At 42.2% G+C, this 21,846-nt stretch overlaps 2 protein-coding genes across 3 annotated transcripts in view; both read left to right on the plus strand.

The window, feature by feature from the left end:
* The first annotated feature begins 61 nt into the window (after window positions 1-61).
* On the plus strand, window positions 62-9,422 carry fam219b (family with sequence similarity 219 member B). Of its 2 annotated transcripts, none has more exons than XM_004067468.4 (6): window positions 62-715; window positions 1,088-1,199; window positions 4,766-4,859; window positions 4,941-5,018; window positions 6,177-6,228; window positions 7,861-9,422. In XM_004067468.4, the coding sequence occupies exons 1-6, from the start codon at window positions 641-643 to the stop codon at window positions 8,008-8,010; spliced, it is 561 nt and encodes a 186-aa protein (XP_004067516.1). In that variant the 5' UTR covers window positions 62-640; the 3' UTR covers window positions 8,011-9,422. The 2 variants fall into 2 exon arrangements, with proteins under 2 accessions (XP_004067516.1, XP_011492271.1); XM_011493969.3 differs by having other exon boundaries at window positions 4,766-4,844.
* A 707-nt stretch (window positions 9,423-10,129) lies between these two features.
* Window positions 10,130-21,846, plus strand: part of LOC101163802 (AT-rich interactive domain-containing protein 3B) — a 65,685-nt gene continuing 53,968 nt past the window's right edge. The window contains exons 1-2 of the mRNA XM_011493975.3: window positions 10,130-10,548; window positions 11,025-11,654. Of these exons, the coding sequence (XP_011492277.2) occupies window positions 10,132-10,548; window positions 11,025-11,654 (1,047 nt within the window). The 5' untranslated portion in view covers window positions 10,130-10,131. The remainder of the gene's footprint in view (window positions 10,549-11,024; window positions 11,655-21,846) is intronic.

The raw sequence follows: 21,846 nt of genomic DNA on the forward strand, positions 1-21,846 counted from the left end.
AAATTAAGATGAAGCATTAATCTGGGCATGAAAAACAGAACATTATGTAGATAAAATGTGCACATCAAATCATGTTTATTAATCAAAGGCAGAACTTTATTGCTAGTGGCATAAACTGATGTGAATTGCTAAAATCTAAGTAGGTTAAGGCTTAAATTCTTTTCTCTGTTGTTTGAGTTTTGCTGCTAACCTGTATTATAATGTATAACATTACAACATAGTATTTTTGATTACTAAATAGATAAATGCAGCTTTTATCTTTAGACCCGAATGTTTTGTGTTTTCAAAGTAAAGGTGTGTTCCGGGGATTATATTTTGAAATTCTCCGGAAGTGGCGAAGCAATCAGTAGTAGTGAACTCATTGGTAGTGGAAAAAAAGGGACACACATTATTAATAATATTACTATTATTGTTTTTCGGTCTTATATGTGTGTTTGATATTAACAATTGTTTCTTTATTTTGAATGTAAATTTAAAAATGTACAATAAAGTTTATTGGGGGAAAAAAACTCATTGGTAGAGTGAACGCAGAGCCGGGGCGGCTAGCCAGCTAGCTGGAAGTGCCTGTGTTTGCTCCTTGAGGAAACGGGACGACTGTCATGGATTATTTACGCCGTAAATTGTGACAACAGACACCGAGATGATGAACGACATAATGGAGGAGCCAGAAAAAGACAGCCTGCTGGAGGCGCAGCAGGAACCGCGTCTTTTGCCGGTAAATGTGAGCTGCAACCCGACTAGCGATAGTTTGTAACCCGAAACAAGGAGGCTAGCTAGCTAGCTTAGCATTGTATTTTGACAGTTGTTTACATTATAAATGCTTTTGAATTTATGACCGAATTTGTCTGTTTTGGAAAATTATTACATTTGGATGTAATTCCCAGCGAGAAACTTAGAAAGACCTACAAAAATGTTTTCAATTCATAAATAATTTCATTTTCAAATTACTTTGGGGAATTTTTAAGCTTTCGTTTTGAATACCTTTGTGTGTTTAGCACTGTGGGCGTTAAACATAGTAAAGTTAAGTGAAGAAACGATCCCCTATCATCATTGTTCCGCCTCCTCGTTTGTCTTTTCTTAATATCAGGGGTCCAGCAACGCCACAAGACCAAAGACAACAGATCATGGAGGCATCAGACCAGTGGAGAAGAGAGGTCCTTACATCATGTCTAAAGTTCCAGCCATCCACCTCAAACTGCGTAAGTATTCCTCTGTAGATGTGGGTAAAAAATCTGTGATTATAAAGGACTATTGTGACAGAAGACGGACACTAAACGCCCTGTACTTCAGATCTGCAGCCATCATCACTGACATGTAAACAGAGGATCCACAGAGCTTAGTTCCCCATGAGAAAATTTGATGAAACACAGTTTGTATAAAAGAAAACAAACACAATGTAAAAACTAACGGCATCATTGGCTGTTTTCTCGAAAAACGGAGAAATTCACAAAGCTAAAAATGTCCCACAGGGGTTACTGTTCTTTGTTCTATAAGTCTGTCATCATGTGAGGTTGGGATGACATCGTTTTTCCACACAAACCTCTGCTGCTCTTCAAAACCGCTGCACGATCAATAAAAAGGTTGCCTCATTTTCAAATACATGTAATAGATTACTTATTTCATGTGTTTTTCACACACTTAAGTGTCAAAACACTGTACATTTCGTAAAAAAATGTACTGTCTGTTTTGCTTTTTGAATAGAACTTTATTGATCCCACAACAGGGACATTTATTGACTTTGATGATAAGTTACTGTTTTAAGTGACGTTTTATTTTCTTTTTAAGTTATATTCAAAGTATTTTCTTTCCATTCCAGTAAAAAAAAACATGATGATGAGCCTGAAATGATCTGCCTTTAGTTTAACTTGTCTATTATTGTTAAAATTGTTGTTGCTTTTTTTCTATATTTATTAATTAATTATCTGAACCCTGGCTGGCTGGTATTCCAGTCTGGATTTTTTAGCCCAAAACTTATTTCTTTTAGAAATTCCATCTTTCATGTCACGAGCAAAGAGTGATATTCTGTGTGCGACGAGGAATTCAGTATCAATGTAATCGATTACATGGCTGCTCTGCTACAGCCAGATATATTTAGACAATTTGGTACAGACATGATCGAAGTAAAATAATCTGTTGTAAATATTTTTTAATGTGGTGTTCTGTGTTCTTAAGGTCACATATTCATACTTCAAAATAAAACAAAAAAGGAATTTTTACCAGCCGGAGGTTTAATCCTGTTTTAAATTTTTCACCATCAACTTCATTTAGAAATTACTTAACAACAGCCATTCCTTCCAGAGAATTATTTAATATTTTTAGCATTTGTATTCAGTATTTTACAGTTCCAAGGGCATGAACAGAACACTTTGATTTCTTTTTTTTCAAACACAAAATAAAATAGCTATATAAAAATCATAAATAGAAAGTGATAGAGTACTTGAAAAATGAATAGAAATTTGGTTTTAATTCCCAGTTTTCCTATATTTTATGCATACATTTTTACAAATTAAACATATAATTATCTACATAAACACAAAACAATTTTCTGTCGTCGTCGTTCACCTTTCGGCTTTTCCTTTCAGGGGTCGCCACAGCCAATCAGCTTCCACTAAATTTGCACAGGGATTTTGATGCCGGTTGCCCTTCCTGACACAACCCTATATTTTATCCCGGCTTGGGACAGGCACAGGGAGACCCAGACCAAGGCCCCCTTGTGCCTGCATAGTCAGGCAGTGGGGTCACATCTTGGGAAAGGAACCCTGGTTTTCGCTCGCACCAGTCCTACGCACAGCCATCCAAAATGCTTCTCATTTTCCAAACCAAGACCACAATTTACAACGGTTACGATGCAGTTCAACGGTCCTCAAGACCGTTAAAGTTCTACTAAATTCAGATTATTCCAATAATTCCAGTTCAACTCTATGAACACATTGATGAAAGTCTTCCTGGAATTCTCGGAAATCCGGGTTTTTGAGCAAACCGATCGTATCTTCCGGGAAATAAAGACCTGATCTCTACGGACAAATCGCTTTCCGGATGAAAAAAATGTCTGAAATCGGCGAATTCTCGCTTTACTTTCTATATTGCTCCGTGAGTCGCTTCCTCTATGGGCGCGGCTATCTTGTCTTCGTTTTCCCGGCCTAATTGACCAATGACGGGACGTTTTAGTTGCTTTCGGATGAGAAATGAACTTTCTCTCCTAACTGATGCTTTATTCAACCCATCGGGACAATCGGCATATATATATATATATCGCCGAATCTCGACTGCAGCGGTGGGGCGTCGCGCCGCATCACGTAACATACGGTCCGCTTTTTGTGAGTTTTTCTTGATCTTACTGCAGAATAACCGACCACATTGATCAAAACTGAAACATTTCAATACATTTCTCTATCTGATTTATTTGTGTTTCCTAATTACCATGATTTAGTTCAGTTTTGCTCAAAAACATTATTGACATTAATTATAATTATAAGTATTTGGTGGTTTGGACCCATACTCCCTTAAAAAAGAATGTTTACAATGTTTCATTTTGTTTGTATGTTTGTTTTGATATTTCCCAGATTACTAAGTATTGGTGTTTAAAGAATTGATGTATTATGTTATAGAAAGATAGTTTAAAGCAGATCCCATATTTTGATGTAATTATAGTTTGAGAAAACAGTATTTCTAAAGCAGAAATCGTTCAAATAAATGAGCTACTTTCATAGAATATCATAGTTACTGATGTTCTTTTTGCCATTTGGGGCTTTGATGTTACTATATTTTAGCAATTGTATGTTGTGCAGCTTTTTGGAAAAGCTTAGATTGTAGGATTGTGTTACTTTTAGCCATTATCCAAATTATTTTTTAGGACCAGCAAGTCCTTAATGGCAAGTCAAACTAGGGGATTGAATGACAAATCATAATGCAATTAGTCTTAGTGTCTTGATTAGGAAGTGAATAACTAGCTGCCAGAATGTACCAGAATTCATCTAAGACCATGTATTTTTCAGAAATTTCGCTCCGCGCCGCCATGTCGCTCACAGAAAAGTTCGGGGATTTTTTCCTTGCCTGACTTTCATCACTGTGAACACAAAGGAGACTACCAATAAAGAGAAAAGGAAATCCATGTTCACTTAGTTAGAAGAAGGCTAAATTAATAACTACCGGTAAAAGCAATAACCCAACGATGAGGAAACAAATTACCTTCATAACAGTTTGAACGGCTCTGGAGGCACGTTTGAAAAAGGATTTTCCCTCAGGCAGGGAGGAGGCCCGTCTAACATGAACCAGCAGCCTCTTCCATCCACATTCAGGTGGAAAAGCTGCGTCTCCTTCAAGCTGGAGTTGAATTGTATTCTACCTCAAAAGCTGAGGTGACTTGACTGATCAGGATGGGGAAGAAATGCTGGAGAAAAGACCGCTTTAGAGCCTTAAGAGCAACAAAATTATACTAAAATGCTTTGAAAATGTGTGAGAAACCAGTGGAGGAAGGTTAAAACCTGAGGAAAAAAGCTCGTACTTTAGCATTCCCAACAAAACTAAGTAGAACACTTAATAAAAATGCGGCTGAAATGATTATGTCCATTCAGGTGTTTGTGGTTCGCCTGTCGCTCCTGATTTCAGAAAACAGGAGAAAGTCCCACAGACTTAAATTAAGGCGTAACCTGTGAGGTATTTTATGAAGCCGACTGTTAACCGTTAGGTTTTTATCTGGGGATCTACAGGGAAGAAATGACTGATAATACAATAAAAGATAAACATGCTGTTCCTGGTTTTACAGAGAAACACAGAGAAATGGCGAGGAAAGCGCTGAAGAAGAAAGCTCTTTCAGCCGGACTTACCGTGACGCATCCGTCGAGGCAAGGAGCGAAGAGGTTTGGAGCCTCGACGAGGAATCACGAAACGGCTTGTTGTGTGTGTTTTGTTTTTGAATCTGAAGTGTTTCCTGTTTCCAGGTCTGTGAAGTTTAACAAGGGCTACGCTGCTCTGAGTCAGCACGCTGAAGAAACTCTGGTTGCTCTGGACTCAGACAGGTCAGCATGCGTGTCCGCCTCAAACCACAAGTTTGTCAAGCTGTGCAACACGCGTATCGCAAAAGTCGCCCAAATTTTGATAAATGGTTACCTTGAATGTGTTAAAACAGTCTTATGGCAGCTTGAAGTATTTAACCAATCGAATAAATCCGTTTCTGCGTTTGACCAATGGGACGAAGCTTTTCTGTTAGATGCTCGCCTCCTTTGTAGACGAGGGTCATTTGGAGGATAATTTAAGTTATAATGACTCTTATTTAAATGAAACTGTTGCAGTGACATGGAAATGATGTTTTGCTATTTGTTCATGTATCACTATGGAAGTGATTCTGTAGCCTAATTAAAAATAAAAGTCAAAACAAGAAATGCTTTTTCATTTTCAAAATGAAGCTGCATTTTTTGAATAACAATTAAAATGAAAAAGCAATCCACCAAAATGCTTTTTTCATTTTCTTCTTCACCACTGATTATTCTGTCACTTAATTAAAGTGATAAAGAAAATGGGATTTGACATTTCCTTTTCAAAAAGTTCTCTGGTAAATGTGTAGCAAAATTCATTTAGAAATGTCTAATTTGACAATTAAAATGGATTAAACCATGGTCCGGGTGAATACTCGATTCTGATTGGCTGCTGGGTGTGCATTAAAACCTGATAACCGCACGGTGAAAAAAGAAGTTCCGGTCAGCTAGCTTAAATGTTTCGTATCACTGCGCCGGCTTCTTTAAAACAACCTTTTGCTTCATCATTGGGACAAAAACAAGCGGTGAGAGGAGAACTTTCTCTCTGAACTGATGCTTTATTCAAGTCATTGGAAAGATCAGCATTTGACGAATCTTGACTGTTAAAATGAAAATGCAATCCCCGCTTTGCATTTTCGTTTTAATTATGACACAGAATAAGCGGTTTTTAAGTAGAAAATGAAAAAGCATTTTGAAGTATTGAATTTTTCATTTTCATTTTGAGTCATTTGATGCAGTTACATTTTGAAAATTAAAAAGCATTTCTGTTAATCCATGTCATCTCTGTTTGACAGTTCGGGTCACATTTCTGAATCTGAGTTGATTATAGATGCGGTTTGAGTAAAAAACAAAACTGCATCCCTCAAGACGAGAGAGCTTTTATTGTGAAGTTTCCTTCTGAACTGTCCTCTCTGTGTTCAGTGAAGAAGAGATCGACTTTGAGCAGTATTCGTCGGGTTACTCTTCAGCTGAGGTGAGTCCTCCAGACGTTTTTTTTTTGTGGGAATCGTCAAAGACGCCGTTTCCTGGGAGCTTTGTCGTTGTTGGCTCGCCTTCTCTCCTTCCACAAATATTGAACGTAGCTCACTAAAGCCTTTCTGCGGACCGGCAGGCGAGCCGGTCGTAAACAGTCGGCGAGAGGCTGAAAGGAATCTGGTTATCTCCGAGTTCTGCACAAAAACACAACTGATAGCAGCTTCACCTGCTGCCGAGTCTTTCAGCAGAGACACAATGCCATAACGGTTACACAACTGTGGAGGCAGTGTTTGTGTTAATAATGCTGATGTTCAGTCACACAACTGGCCTCCAGCCAATTCCTGACACGACTGCAGGACTTTCAGACTTCAGTCTTCCTGAAGATCTTGTTTCAAGATTTTGGTCAAACCTGCTTCCCTTTGATCCTGTCAGTTGCTTTATTGCAATACCCCAGATTTTAAAAAGACATTTCCTTTTACAGCCTAATATTTGCCTGATCTGAATTTTATTTAGTAGATCTTTTTTATTTATAAGTGCAATCCTCTTTTGATCTATTTAAAGGTTTTTTTTAACTCTGATTGGGCCGTTTTTAGCCAAAATCAATAAAAAGCGGTGTCGTTTTCTAGGACATAGTTCCTGCAGAGCGGGAGGAGTCTATTCGAAATTCACCTCTGAGGGCGTGGAGCAACCCCGCCCCCACTTCCCGACATTCATCTGTTTACCTGCTCTCCTGCTAGCTTACAGCCCCTCAGACCCCCAACCCAACATTAGCGGTGCAACAAAAATGGCGAGCAATATCGGAGCTACAGCTTAGATCCAGATTCCAGCTCAGACGAGGAAAAACAAAGACGTTCGTGGATCTATTTGTCTGCAGGTGGATGCATCAGAATGGAGCAGAGCAGGTCTTCTACATTGCAAATATGCTCTTTTTTTAACTGCTCCTTAGTCAAAACAATTTGTATAAAGAAATAGTCAAAATGCCATTTTAAGCCTAATTTTTTAATTTTTATCTTATTTACCATCAGAAAAATGTGACAACAACATGTTAGAAACACAATTTCTACCAGAGTGGGTCTTTAAAACTCTCTTAAAAATATTGTTAACCATAGTTAAACAACCTGGCAGCAAAAAATAATCATCAGATTGTGTCATAATCATAGTTTTCTGATGAATAAAACAGCATCAGTGATTCTTTGGCCATCAGGTGTCCCCGCTCTCTGTTTTTGTTTGACTGAAGCCTAAAGCAAAAAACCCCTAAAAGTTTGGTTAGACTTTACGGACTGTTGTTTTTAAACATTTTTGGACTTTTTGTTCTATGATCCTCCGTAGAGCTTCAGTCAAAGCTCAAATGTTAGCATCCAAAATCTGAACCCGTTTGAAAATCTTTTATTTTACACTTTCTTAGATTTTAGATTTCGTGTATTTTTTCCAAATCATGGAAGCATGGAGACTTTTGGTCCATTTTTGTGTACGTTGACGTTCTCAGTGGGGCATAAACAGGTGATCCGTAAAGACCTGGTAGGCGTTTGTTGGTCACGGGGTTGAACCATCAGGCGTTTCCACGCGGCCCCCACCTCTGCCACACTACTGCAGGATATAAAGTCACGGCTTGGCGGTCTCGGTTTTCCAGGTGCATCCCGATCTGAGCAAGCAGCTGCTTCAAGACGGCTACCGGCTGGACGAGATCCCCGACGACGAGGACCTGGACCTGATCCCGCCTAAGGTCATCGGCTCGTCCCTGTGCTGCTGCTGCGAGGGCCCCTCCTGCTGCGTACAGTGACCTCCCAGAGGGTTCAGCCGGGTCCGGTCGCTGCCTTCCGGAGAAATCTGCCGCACGCTGCCTGAGGACTTCCTGCTCCGGACTCGGACTCAGGCTGTCTCTACCGCTGCAGGAATTTCAGAGGAAGCCTTATTCACTGTGACTATAAAAACCCCCCAACCAGATCGATGGGTTGATCCGGTTTAACAGGAAATGATTGAAAATAAGACTTCCTTAAAGCGACGGAGGTCAGTCAAAGTCTGACTCTCTGAACATCATTCCTTCATGTCGTCGTTCTGTGGTGTTTCTGCTCAGTCGTTGTTCACCTATAATTGTAAAATGAGTCGCCGGGAGACGGAGAAAGCCGGACTGAACCCCGGCTGGATCGTTTTCCTGCCGACGGTTCATCCTGGTTTCATAAAAGCTCTTTTTGGGGCATCGAAACACTCATATCGCCCCAAATGTCAGCTATACGCCCTGAATGTAAACAGATTACTAACTCGCTTTGATCAATAATATAATACCAGAAACTCTAATCTGAGGATTCCAAACCGAAACCTTTTTTTTTTTCATTTTAAGACGATTGGAAATACGAAGCTTTATTTGTCATTTTTAATCTGTGTAATAAGTGAGTAATGGATAAATATTCCTCTTTTATTGTGGCAGTGATGTAGCATTTGGCTTCTCTCCTCAGAAGAATGAGTCCTCGCTGAAACCGGGTCACAGTATTTGTGTGTTTATCTTAATATTATCATCAGAACACTAAAGTTACGTATTTTAAGTTTCAATTTGTCTTGTTGTTCGTTTTCGGTTTATGTTACAGTGTGTGTTTTTTTTGTACACATCAAAATCAGAAGAAAAACATTTTTGTGAGAAATTTTTTGACTGGGTTTTATTATATTTGTGAGTTTATTTTCAAAAAGGTGTAAATACAAACTTAAAAGCATCCAGTTTGATGCATGATTGAACAATTGCAGAAAAACTTGCCTTTTTTATTTTTAAGACGTTTAGAGATAAAAAAAAAAGAAAAAGAGCCTGAATTTGCACAATTCTTTGGGTTTCCATCTGCATTTAAATGAAATGAGGCACCACAAAGCAGAATCCGGAGAGTATTTTATTCCAGGATGAGGCCGCAGCTCTGCATTTCTCTGCTACATGAGGCTTTGGACTCCGTGATGTTCTCGCTCTTCCTGTTTGTGTTCTCCTGTGACACTGAAATGTGTTTGAAGGCTACGTTTTGACTCGCAAACTTTGCACTTCGGTGGTCGGGAGCACTCGACACACCTGCGCTATGCAACTGTTGGGACAATCTGCTGCTGGTTGTCTGGTTGTGAAGTGCTGACGGGAAGAACAGTTTTCTATTCGACCTTTGTTTTTATTTAACCGACACCTTTACTTGGGTTTCAGTTTAGAATAAAGCTCTAAAAAAATTGGTTTTGTGTGTTTTTGTTGTGACAGAACATAAAAAGAAATAGAATAGAAATAGGTATGCAAAAAATACATAAATATAGGTTTGAAATAAATTGAAAAGTAATAAGTTTACTTATTAAAGTCAGTGGGGAAAATCACTGAACAAATAAAAATGATGCATGAAATTACTTCACAAATGCACTATAAATATTTTTTTTTTCATTTGAGAAAGCATTCTTTTTTATTTTGTATTATTGTACAAGTTTAAAATGTTTTTATTTCTAATTTACATTTTAAAATATATAGGTATATTTTAAATGTACACTTGCCATTTTACCGTGAATTATTGGGGCCCTTATTGCTTGATTCAAACTCAGTTTTTGGTCCCAAAGATCAAGAGGTGTTCACTTTTCTTCCACGAGAGGGCGCCAAACCGCTGAAATGCACTCTGCCCGAACCTGTTGCGCTTCAAGCTTCTGAAGCGTCTCAGAGGTTTAATTCACTTTTTACTATAAAAATTATTAAATTACGTTTTATTTGCTCTAAGAAATAAATGATCAAAAAAATAAATATAAATTAGACTAATTAAACAAATTCATTCATGAAAATGAGAGAATTAAGGGGTTTTAAAAGCTTTTTAGGAGCTTTAAGGCGACAAACGCTGAAAATAATTGTTAATGTCGTGAAATGGTTTCACGGTGATCGTTAGTGGTTGGGAAACTGAGAAGGTTGATGTATTTTTGCGGTGACTGGGCGGGTCTATGCTGGTGTGCGCCATGCGGGGGGTGTCAACTCAAGGAGAGGAGAGGAAGAAAAAAAAACGACTGGGAGTTACCTCCGCGCGCTGCGAGACATGAGCTTGGGCCGTTTCCCACTCTGCCCCCGAACCCACTGAAGAAGACGAACCTCGGAGATCAAAGAGCGCGGACAGACGGACGGAACCGGCCGCCGAACTGCGCCTTTTGGCGGATCAGTGGGAATCTGCGGGCGCGCTCGGCGTTTCTCCCCCCCTCCTCCTCCTCTGTCCGTGCGCACGCGTGTCGGCGTGTTTACAAGTGTTTGAAGGAGTGCCAGAAACGAGAGAAGAAGGAGGACAAACCCGTGGAAAGAGGGATGGTGGACAATTCCAGCAGTAGTAAGGCACAAACGGTGAGTCCGGCTCTGCGCGCGCGCGCGGCTCCGAAACGCATCCCGGGAGTCTGTTCGCGTAACTTTTTATCCCCCGGCCCCCCGAGAGAAAAATCCACCCTAATTCAGTGTGAACGCGTGCCTGTTCGCTTTTCACCTGATTTGGAGTCACTCGTGGGAGAGGTGAGCTGGCACGCGCTTTATCTTCTGGCCGCCCCGCTGCCAAAAACGCACGTTTTTTTTTGGGCACCGGCGCGGCTGGAAGCTTCCTGCTGCTTCCAGTCAAAGGCTGCTTTCCCTTTAAATAATTACTGAGAGAATTAATTGTTTTCTTCTTCTGTGTTGCTTAATGATTTTGAATTTCAGAAACTTTATTCACCTCAAACATTCAGGCATTTGTTGTTGAGTTAAATACAGTTATTTCCCACTTTTATATTTGAATTGTTTTGATGGGGATTTCCTGTTTTGACCTCATGAAGGGCTTCTTCCTCCCACAGCCCAGCATGTCTCAGGAGCCCGGTGTGGCCTTCCCACAAAGCTCCTCCACAGGGGGAATGAAGCTGGAGGCAGTGATGGAGCAGCTCCAGCGCCAGCAGCAGGCCCGGCTGGAGATGGAGCGCAAGGAGCGGAAGCTGCGAGAGGCCCACATCATGTACGCCCAGCAGGTCGCCGCCCAGCAGGCCATTCTGGCAGCGGCCCGGGCCTCCGGCACTAACTTCATGGGCAAAGGTCTGGGTGGAGGCATCCCCGGCAGCGGCGTGCCCCCTCGAATGTCCAATCAGAGCAGCGTGGACTCAGAAAGAGAGGATGACGAGGACAGGGGCCGGGATTCTGCAGACGAGGACGACAACGAGATGATGGAGGGAGACGAGGGCAGCGAGGACGATGAGGGCAGCGCCAGTGGGCTGGAGTTCCTCCACAAGCAGACGCTGGCTCTGCAGCAGAACGTGTCCCGCATCCCGGCCCGCCCGTTCGCCAGCTACACCGCCTCGGCGCCCCAGAGGGCTCCCTCTCCTCCTGTCAGGGTGAAGCAGGAACCCGATGAGGGTCTGTCCCCCGCGGGGCCCAACTCCGCCGCCTCCCCTAACGGACAGGCCGAGTGGGGCTTCGAGGACCACTTCAGACAGGTAAGCATCTGCAGAACATCCTCTTCACAGCTAAACACTTCCCCAACCAATCCGTCATGAGGGCCCATCTGGGGCTGTGAAGCGTGTGGGGTTGGCCCCCTCAGCTGTCATGCCCCCCCCCCCAGCTGCCTAATCTTGATTGGTGTACACAGCTCCGGCGAAGCACTTGAAATCTCTGCAGGAGGTTTGACCGCCGGTTGGCTTTTGTGGTGAAACGGCCTCCTGAGTGAGTCTTGGCAGAAGGCCAGGCGGCGCTGCGATGCATCGGGCCCTCGCCGGTTCCTTCCCCTGAGCGCGCGCCTCTCTTTTGCTCCTTGTCTCTCTTGGCGCCGAGCGCCGGCTGGGGGTTTGGCTCCCGTCCAGGTGGGGCAGTGCTGCTGTGGGTGGTTTGCAGGGTCAGCTCTGAGGATTCTGGGTGGGTGGAAAGGTTGGACACAGTAGCAGCCTGTCACTCCCCCCCACCCCAACACACACACACACACACCCCAAAAGCTTTCGGCTGAGCGCCAAGTGAACTTTCTCTGGAAGGTAAATACAGCCCTTAGCACCAGGCTGAAAAACTCTGAGCTGTAACCTGTGCGGTTTGGCGTCACGGATGAGGTGTAGCAGGTTAAACGGAGCGCTCAGAAGCACGTGAGTGATAGAAAAAAGCCGGATCAGTGGGCGGAGGCAGCCCCACCGGGGTTTTATTGCGGCCTATTGAGAAGCAAATGTCTTTGAACGGCAATTCTGCCCACCACACATCCTGATTTAGCTTTAGAGCGCAGACAATGGGCGGCGTTCAGAAATAATCCAACAGGTGGTTGTGTCTTTTGGGTGATTGCTGCGGTTTGAATCCCCTCCGCCTGTCGCTCAGACGGGTGTGATGAAGAAGAAGCGGCTCTGCCTTGACTGTTGCATCAGTTTGACCTGCTTTGTTCTGCCTGCTTTATTGTCTGCAGCGGCATGAATCGGAGGGACGGCCCGGCTTTGTGCGAGCGTTGTCAGAGCACGATCGTAGCGGCAAAGTTGTTGCTGACCACCACCTAATCTGTGGCCTGGTGTCTTTTATTAGGGGGGGTTGGGCCTGGGGGTGGGAGGGTTGGGGGAGGCATTATGGAACGAGAATTGGTCTGGTCCTTTTTTTTTTGTTTCCTCTCTTTTATCTTTCCTGTCATTATGTCAGCTCTGCAGTATTTAATGATGGCTCATCTCTTCAGGCAGTTTCAGGTTGCACTGCTGCAGGGGATTGGGGGGGGGGGGAAGTGCTTTTTCTTTTCTTGATGTCATTGTCTTGAAAGAGGCACGGCCCGGGCTCGGCCCGTGCCACGAATGCCGCATTTATTATGATCTAAAAGCGGCGACAAGAGGGCAGATAGGATGACGGAGACCTCTTTCTCTTGACGCGCGGGTCTCAAATAACCCGTGACATTGGGTGGGTGCCTTTTATCCGGGTCCAGAGATAGTCGCCGAGGCCTGTCGGCCCATATTTAGAAGGTGTTCAGAGCTCCCGAGGTGGTCCAGTGCAACCCTGGAGATCTGGCCAACGTTGGACGCCTCGCCAGCGAACCGCAAAGGATCGATTTAAAGAAAAAAAGAAAAAACCTGCAGAAGCTTGAAGTCGTGACGCAACACAGAGTTGGACAGACCTGACAGGCAGCCTCGTCCGTAAAGGGCAGATGGGTGTGGACGACATGGAAGTGGCTGTTTTTGTGTCACTATAATGTATGCATGTGACCTCCAGCCTCTGCTAAACAACAAGGTAAATACATGTCAAACAAGTGGACGGGGGGAGATGCTGGCTGCCCCCCACCCCACCCCGCTTCCTACTTCGTTTTACTTCCTGCGATGAACGCCTGCAGCTCCTAGATTGCCTCCTCCTGCAGTTGTTGCTTCATCGTCTCTGGGAAATGTAGGTCAAGCTGCTGCTCTGCAGGTGATGACCTTTTTTATCCCCCCCCCCCTCACCTGTCTTCTGTTGTCCCACAAACACCATCACTATGTTAACTATAGAGCAGTGGTCCCCAGCCCCCACCCCCCCGGTACCGGTCCATGGGGCAGTTGGTACCGGGCCGAAGAGGGAGAATTAAAAAAGCACGACCTACTTTTTTCCCCCCAGCCATTTTATTTATAATCTGATTCTGAAGGAAGTTTTATTTTGGAAAACTGCTGGCTTCATGTCACCACATCCGAGTCGGTGTAGAAAATCCATGCGCTACTTTCTGGAAGCGGATGCTGTGACTGCTAACTTCAAAGTCCCGAGCTAGCAAAGTTAGCAAATCAGAAAAGAGGAAATGGAAGAGGAGCCTTTGACTTCAAAATAAAAGAAATCTGCATTTAACAAGCAAAAAAAAAAAAAAAATCCAAATATGGAGGAGACAGTTGTTCCCACAAACCAAAAAATCAAGTGGACCTGGTTGCAGACAACATGGAACCGGAAGTTCACGTCTCACCCCCCCACACCCCCATTTTGGGGACACTCACTTAACTGGCGACCCTAAGAGTTACGGGTCTTTTCAGCTTCAACCATTAAAGCTTTTACGCCTGAGACGTCTCTGCTCTGACCGTCAGTCTGCTGTCAGCTGATTGGAGGAGAATCTGGCTTTGCGCCGCTAAGCAACAAGTCAAAGTGTCTTTTTCCCCGATAAAGCGTTGCAACCGGTGCAAAACCGTTTTTTTTACTGCGACGAGAACACGCTAATTCACGTTGATCGCATTAACGGTTGAAAGTTGTGAAGGATTGTGAACGCTGGAGCTAAAGTTGAACAGTTTTACAAATTAATATGCAATTAAAAACGATTATCGTTTTTGCCTCCTTTTAAGCTCACGTTGCACACCGACCCGTTTAATTAAAGGTGGCGCAATCCTGAAAAATTGTAGAATATCAGTTTCCGGCTAATGACGTCTTGCCGCCATATTGACTGCGACCAGATCCCCTCAAATATTCAGCAACCGGCTGTCTAATGTTACAAAGCTGCTGCTAATTAACGGTGGATTCCCATTTACCATAGAAAACACCAGCTTTAGACGTCCCACCTTAAAAGTCAGACCAGGCTGAAGTTGTTGTCTGACTTTTTTTTATGGCTTCCACTTTGACAGTTATGGGTTAAGAGAGAATCTAGAACCCATTTTGATGTTTCCTACAGGAAATGTAGAGAACGAATAACGTAGAAAGCAGCTGCAGAGATTTTAAAGGAGAAAAAGATAAACATTTACCCTCAAAATTGAAAGGAAACTGGGAAATAAAAGTTAGACGCCGACTTTAGGCTCGTACAGGCCGCTCCCTGAAAACATTTTCTGACATTCAAGCATCTGTGGCCTGAAGAAAGTTGTGATTTGGAGATTCAGCGGGGTGTGTTGGGATTGGATGACCCTTCCCTTCGTGTCGGTACATCAAGGTCTGGGGAATTCTTTGGGAAAATGGGAAATGAAATGAACATAAATATGGAATTTGGCTTATTTATGCTAGTTTTTCCTCCCTGCTGAATGTCTTTGACCAAATCCTCCATCCATCTCTAGAACCTGATGTATCCCCTCCGGGGTCACGGGGTTGCTGGGGCCTATCCCAGCTACTGTTGGGTAGAACCTGAACAGGTCGCCGGTCTGTTGCAGGGCCACACACTCAGATTCACACCCTTGGGGACGACAATCATGGACACATTTTGAAGCATGTTTTTGGGAGGAAACCGGAGTGCCTGGATGAGAACACGCAAATTCCACACAGAAATGTCCCAGCTGGGATTTGAACCGGGACTCTGATGGGAAAGCCACTACACCACCACGCAGGCCACTGACCAAACACTTCTGGAAATCAGTTTGATCATCTCTTCTCTAAATCAAAGCAACAGAAAGTGGTGCTGAGAGGAAAAACCTTCAGCGGGGGCAACTGATCTGGCCTCTGGGGTAACTGGGCGGACCTTTTTCCCCGCCACCTCCTTGAGCTGCGCTCCTGCTCCTCCGTCTGTTGCGGCAGCAGCTGTTGCATAATTTAGCTGTCGCCCCAGCAACACATCAGTCAGGAAGTGGGGAGCTGCACGGCTGTGGCGAGCGGATCGATGGGGATGGCGTGGAAGCTCTGAGAGGCCGGAGCGTTTGCCGCCGTTTTCTGCTCACGGATGAGGAGGGAGGAAGGCACGGGCGGAGTCGGCTTTTTCATTTCAACAGGAAAATTTCAGGAAGGGCTCTCAACAAGCTGTTGGGATCTCTGAAAACAAACCGTCCACGCAGAAGCAGCGAAGCTCCATGACCTCGTCTGCTGGTGGCGTCCACGCTTCTGCCTCACATGCCATTACTGTCGGTAGCTTTTAAGTCGTGTACTTAGCATTATTCCCTTTACTGGACTTCCTGTTATGTTGATGCAATGAGGCTGGAGTTACCGTCTGCCCTCTGTGTGTCCAAACTGTCTGCACATGGAGGCCGTGCACAGGAGAAATAATGAGCCGGGCCGCGGCCCATTAAAACCTGTAGCAGAACAGGTCCAGAACAAAGCCCGGCTGTGGCGTGAGAGGCCCGCTGAAGCCTTTCCTCTGAACCGGAGGACAATCAGGGGCCTGTTGAGGTCAGCTCACCTGCTGGAGGTGTCAGGCGTTTTCTCAAAGGGTCCGTTTGTCCCAAATGCTCCCAAAATATAACAAAATGAGCACATTTGACCCAATAATTCAGGTTTTTTTGCATTGACCTGCTGATTCAGATTTTCTTTTCCTTGTTAAAGCTGTTGAAGCAGACAAACTGCATCACATTTAGAAATACTTTTTTGGAAAAGCAAACAAAAATATGTTGTTTTTTTTTAGATTCCAGACTTTGTCTCATTCAAAAAAATAAAATAAAACCAAAAACGATGACATTTTATTCCCTGTATTTCACCCTAAAACACATTTTTGACCTCAAGTAGGAAAGAAAACATTGGATCCTATTGCTATTATTCTCTGGGCGATTAGGATCACAAAACACATGAGATTTATGATTAACTTATTTATGATTAAAAGGTTAAAACTAGAAAATTGGGAAATTTCCAATAAATTGATATGCAGCTTCTATTTTCTATTTTTCCTGTTGCTAAGTGATCAAAAAAAGCTTTTTTTATGTATAATATTTTCTAAAATGTGCTCGTCATTTTATGCGCAATAGAAACATAGAAATGTATTTCATGCAATGGAAACAAAGTGGGGGGTTTTATAAGACAAAACAGCACAACAGAAGTAGAAGGAGCAGCATTTCCAGAAGAAAATGCTGGGTTGCTGAATGAAAATGAAACTGAAGAGTAATATTTGTCAAACACTAAAATAATTTGAGAAAGAACTGATCAAAGTTGACCACGAATGAAGTGAAAACAGCACCATAACAAAAAAGATATTTTTGTGAAAAAAGGCAGCTCCGGGTCTCTAACCAGCGAGCTTCTGCACCAAGGATCCCATGTGTATTTCAATAGAGGCAAAAATCCTGGAAATTCTTGAACAGTTCAAGTATGAAGGACCAAAAGACATAGCTGGAAAAAGCTGAACATTTGAACAGTTGAAATAGCTGAAAACTTTTAGGAGTTAGAGGCCAAAAAATGGCAGAAGATACAATAATAGAGAAAGAGAAACCTTAATGTCACATTTGCTGACTCGTCGACTTTTGGCTGATCCTGATGCATTTTCAGTCAAATGTTCTGCGGAAACAGATCCTCACAAAGTGAATTCATTTTTTTAGCAGTCATTTTTCCATCTTTCATATCTTAATTCATCCAAATTCAGTTAGAGTCTTTTGATGCGCTCTTATTTTGGCAATTTTTCCTTAACCCCTGTTAGGCTCCACACACATTTCAGGTTATGAGTCTTTATGTTTTTCTTTAAAAACAGCAACGGTTCTGAGCTAAATTATACCATTTCTGAGATCGTCACTCATGTCAAACTGAAACCGGCTCATTTCCAGACAACAGAGGAACTTTTTTTTTTTTTGATTCCTGCTCCACTGTAACTCAATCGCTTGAAATGTTCTCAGGTCATTTTTAGTTGGAAGTTAATCAGAAGATTTTTGAGATCACAGTTAAAAAGACAAATCATAAAAAGTAAAGGTTTTTGCTGAAATCTTTTTAGAAGTTACAATAAAGTCAGATGTTTTGGGCTTTTAACTTTTTTCTTCTTAAAAACCTTACAAAGGAAGATATACGGACATATTTAACCAACTCTTTACTCTGTATTTTGTCTAAACTTTCCCAAAAAGTTCACAATTTAAAAAAAGAAAAGTTATTTGTGTGTTCCCTGGGATAACGCTACAGTAGAAGAACAAACAACCATCTGTGTTCATTTATAGCCAAATATTTGAATAACAGGAAAACAAACTGGAATATTGTTTATTTTCAGTAAATTTAGCGTTTTATTTCCTATTTTCCGTCCGTTATCCGTGAAAAATAAACAAATTTGAAGTATTTCATTGATAGCAAAGTGAATAGTAGAAACTATTTCAGTAAAAACCTTTTCTTTTTCAGTGGTTTGACCTTCAATAATTCAAGATATTCAGCATTGTTGACATTTAGGGTTCATAATCTCATATTTCTTGTTGCACCAGTTCCTGATTCCTGCAGTCTCTCTTTTTTTTTCCACGTGTAAATTGGATTTTCTGTTCGGCGTGTAAAATTAAAATCTTGCTGACGTAAATAAACTGCTTTATTTTGTGCTGACCCTTTAACAGCTAAGTGCAGATCAACCAACACCCCCCCCCTCTCCAGAAATAGAGGTATTGAATTTAGTAGGGAGATGAAGGGAGTGGAGGGGAGTGGGCTGTAGAAGTGGTCTGGCTCGGCACACGGCGCTGCCCCACCCAGAGGAAACATTCCAGACGGAATTAAAGAGTTAACTCTTCAAACAGTGAACATTCCCACCGGGGGCTCCGACAAGAGACGGGGGCGTTTGATGGGGGTGGCTGAGTGCATGTCCGTGCGGCAGTTGTGTCTCTGATTGGTGATCTTTCAATTCATTTCACTGTCGCAGGGCTGTAAAGGAGGAGAAAAAAAACCCCTAAAGGGCCTGAAGGAGGAGGAGCCCGGGGAGGAACTCGCTGCTGAAAACAGAGACAGTTTTATTTTATTTGTGTTTTTTTTTTTTGTCTGAGTCCCAAAGTGCACATCTGCTCCCCGCAGGCACCAGGAGGCTTCTGCGAGTGTCGCCGTTGAAGCTTTGCGCCCAAACTGACGTTGGTTTGGGGTTATGTTAGTTTATGTATCAGGTCTACCTTTAACAGGATAGCAGCTGAAAGTATAAAACTCCATTTCCCAATGTTCCACCGAACCACAGGCCTCATTCCATAAAAAGTGGAGGCTAACCCAAATAGCTAAATGTTGCCGTTCCCCAATTGGCCATTAAGAGTTTTTTTTCCTGAATAAAGTAAATTTGTCAACTTTGCATCAAAATAATTAGAAACTGCTACACAGCCTGCTTACAAAACTCCATTTGATGCTTTTTGGTTTATTTTTGTCCATAAAACGCCGACTTTTGAAACTCTGAAAAAAAATTCTTTGGGTCGTTTCAGAGAAGACTAGTCTGGTGTAAATATGTCTATGTACCAACACAGCCAGCAGACAACCTTTACTCAACGCCACAATCTGCCAATTCATAGCAATAAACAGCTAAAAATGAACGCCTTGTCATGGAGTGTGTGTTTATATGAATGTCGTCAGCGACAGAAGCGACTCATTCCGCCATGTTGCTTTTAGGAAACGCATCCGTTGAGTTTGTTTATCGTATGCAAGATCAACACAGGAAATGCTTGGGATGAGAAGAACAGTGTGACCTGCTAAAGTTGTAGAGAGGTACTAATCGCATGCAATAGTAATACTTTGCAAAAATACAGATCAAACAGTACACAAATAAAAAATAAAGAAGCACAATAGAATACGAGGGGCAGGATGGGTTTAAATTGGTTTGTCATTGCACATGTGACAGCAGTGTTGAATGATAGTAGTTCATACATGGTACCTTTAGTACTTCTGTACAAGTATTTTGAGCTTTAGCTCCAGTGTTGACATCCTTTGGACTACAGCAACTCTTCAACGGTTTAAAAGCTGCTTTCCTCCACATCAGAACCAGCTGATTGGAGCTGCGGTGCGTCAAAGAGCGTTTGTCATTTAGGCGTCACCGGTGACATCACAGGTGTTAAAGGGCTATGAGGGTCATTGAAAGGTACCATCAAGAGTTCAGTTGTCGGACAGCTTGGGGATTGTAACTGTCTTTTATAACGTTTAGGTAGGCTCCTGTAATTTCTACCAGAGGGTAGCAGGCATAGGGCATCTCCCTGACTTCCTGTTTGAAGCTATTTTGAAACTAACTGGAGCCAGTTACTCTCTCCATTCACCACTAGGTGGCTTATCGTGTAAGTAGGTCGTTTCCCATTCATTTCAGTGTAAAACGGCCCAACTTGGCAACATAAATACAGTTCAAGTTTTGTTTTTAATCTATTTTTCACATCTCACACCAGTGTGTGAGGTGTTGTAGCGTCCTGATACAAATTTATTATATTTGAGACTGAGCGTGTGTTGAAATGGAGAGGAGTGGGCTTTTCATTGACGTGTGAGCTGCGCTGAACGGCGCCGAAGCCTTTGTCCTGAAAGGTCTTTGCTGAATTTGTCTGTTTGGTGCCCTGAAGCATTTCGTAAAACTTAATTTGTCCTAAACGTATCAATGAAATGAGATTAAGGTCAGGTTCATTTTTACTTGGTTAAGATTAAATAAAAGGATTTTCTGTATTTAGCTTTTAATGCACAGGCTTGTAGCTCCTCCCCCGGGCTGCCATTATCCATAGATTTCAGGTGAAGCCGTTTCTATGATGTGATTTTTATGAGGACGACTTATATCACAGCTCAAAGTTCCTCAGCAGCTTGTAAAAGCTTGTTTTTCCACATTGGAGTCAGAGCTCAAAGTGGGAGACATCTTTGTTTTTTTTTATTTGCTGATATTAACTCCTGGTAAAATATTTGATTTCAGACGTTAGTCGTAAAATAAAAATAGTCCCAGTAGGTTTTTTTTCTCACCCTTTATGTGTCATTTACCAGGTTTATTTGAGTCTATTTACATAAAGTCTGTTTCTAGGACACAAAAATTCAAAAACCAACAGGGAAACGGGAAAACTTGTTTAACAAATACATTTTCCTTTATTATTGCATTTGTATTTTAGCAGGACAGTTGTTTTTAAATTCAAATTGTAGTTTTAGTGTAAAAAACAAACATTGAATAGTTTATATTAGTGCTGTTTGTCTACTAGAAACACAAATAAATGAAAGTTTGATTATTTTTATTGTTTATTTGTCAAAAATACACCTGATTTGACAGTTTTGATCATTGAACATTTCAGGTTAGCGTGTTCAGAATGTGTTTGTGTTTTCCAGCCATGTCACATACAAAGATTTTGTTAGTTTAGATCAGTGTTTTTCAACCTTTTTTGAGCCACGGCACACTTTAACCCTGACAAAAATCCCGCGGCACACCAGCAACCCAAAAAAAAAAAAAGAAAATTCATGGTCTGTATTGATCGACAGCACCCCCCCCCACCCCCCCGCGCAATCTCACGTGGATTTTTGTGATAATTGTGGCAGAAAAAGCAGGAAGTTGCGGCTGTTTTTTTCTAAGAGATGAACCACCAGCTAAAGACGAGCTTTAGCTGGTATTTTTGTTAGAACTGAGCGACTTTATCAGCAGAATTAAGAACAAGGAAGTGAAGACTTTAACCACTTCTGATTGGTCAGACTGATGACATGTGATTAAGCCTTCAAGAATGATTGGCGGAGACAGTTAAAGGGGCGGGACTTTTCCTTACACAGTTATAGCTGCAGCTAAATCGCGGTACCGTGATTCTTATCAAAATGTCTTTAATAGAATTAAATAAACACAAAGAAAAAGTAATTTTAAGATCTTTTATATTCCTAATTACTCAGTGTTTTATCAGGGCCTGTTTGGATGGACAAAGAGCTGATTTCCTGGAGATGGAAAATGTTTTTAGATCAGTTAATGAGGGCAATTTCTCCACGACGCACTTGACCATCTCCCACGGCACACTAGTGTGCCGCGGCACACTGGTTGAAAAACACTGGTTTAGAGAAAGCCATAAAAGTAGCGTTGCGATGATTTTGATGCTTTATTTCTTCTAATTTTAGGCAGAAATGCATGTTAGCACCATCAGTGAAACGAGAAAGAGACATTTTTTTCTGAAAAACATAATTTTATTTGTAATAAGAATACTG

This window comes from Oryzias latipes, chromosome 3, assembly GCF_002234675.1.
Source record: "Oryzias latipes chromosome 3, ASM223467v1".
NCBI classification, from domain to species: domain Eukaryota; kingdom Metazoa; phylum Chordata; class Actinopteri; order Beloniformes; family Adrianichthyidae; genus Oryzias; species Oryzias latipes.

What these genes read in the sequence shown, in the direction of transcription:
- fam219b (XM_004067468.4), top strand. Translation starts at nt 641, where the DNA reads ATGATGAACGACATAATGGAGGAGCCAGAAAAAGACAGCCTGCTGGAG. An exon ending in AGCCATCCACCTCAAACTGC is followed by an intron (nt 1,200 to 4,765) that starts GTAAGTATTCCT and finishes CTGGTTTTACAG; the next exon opens with AGAAACACAGAGAAATGGCG. An exon ending in GTTGCTCTGGACTCAGACAG is followed by an intron (nt 5,019 to 6,176) that starts GTCAGCATGCGT and finishes CTCTGTGTTCAG; the next exon opens with TGAAGAAGAGATCGACTTTG.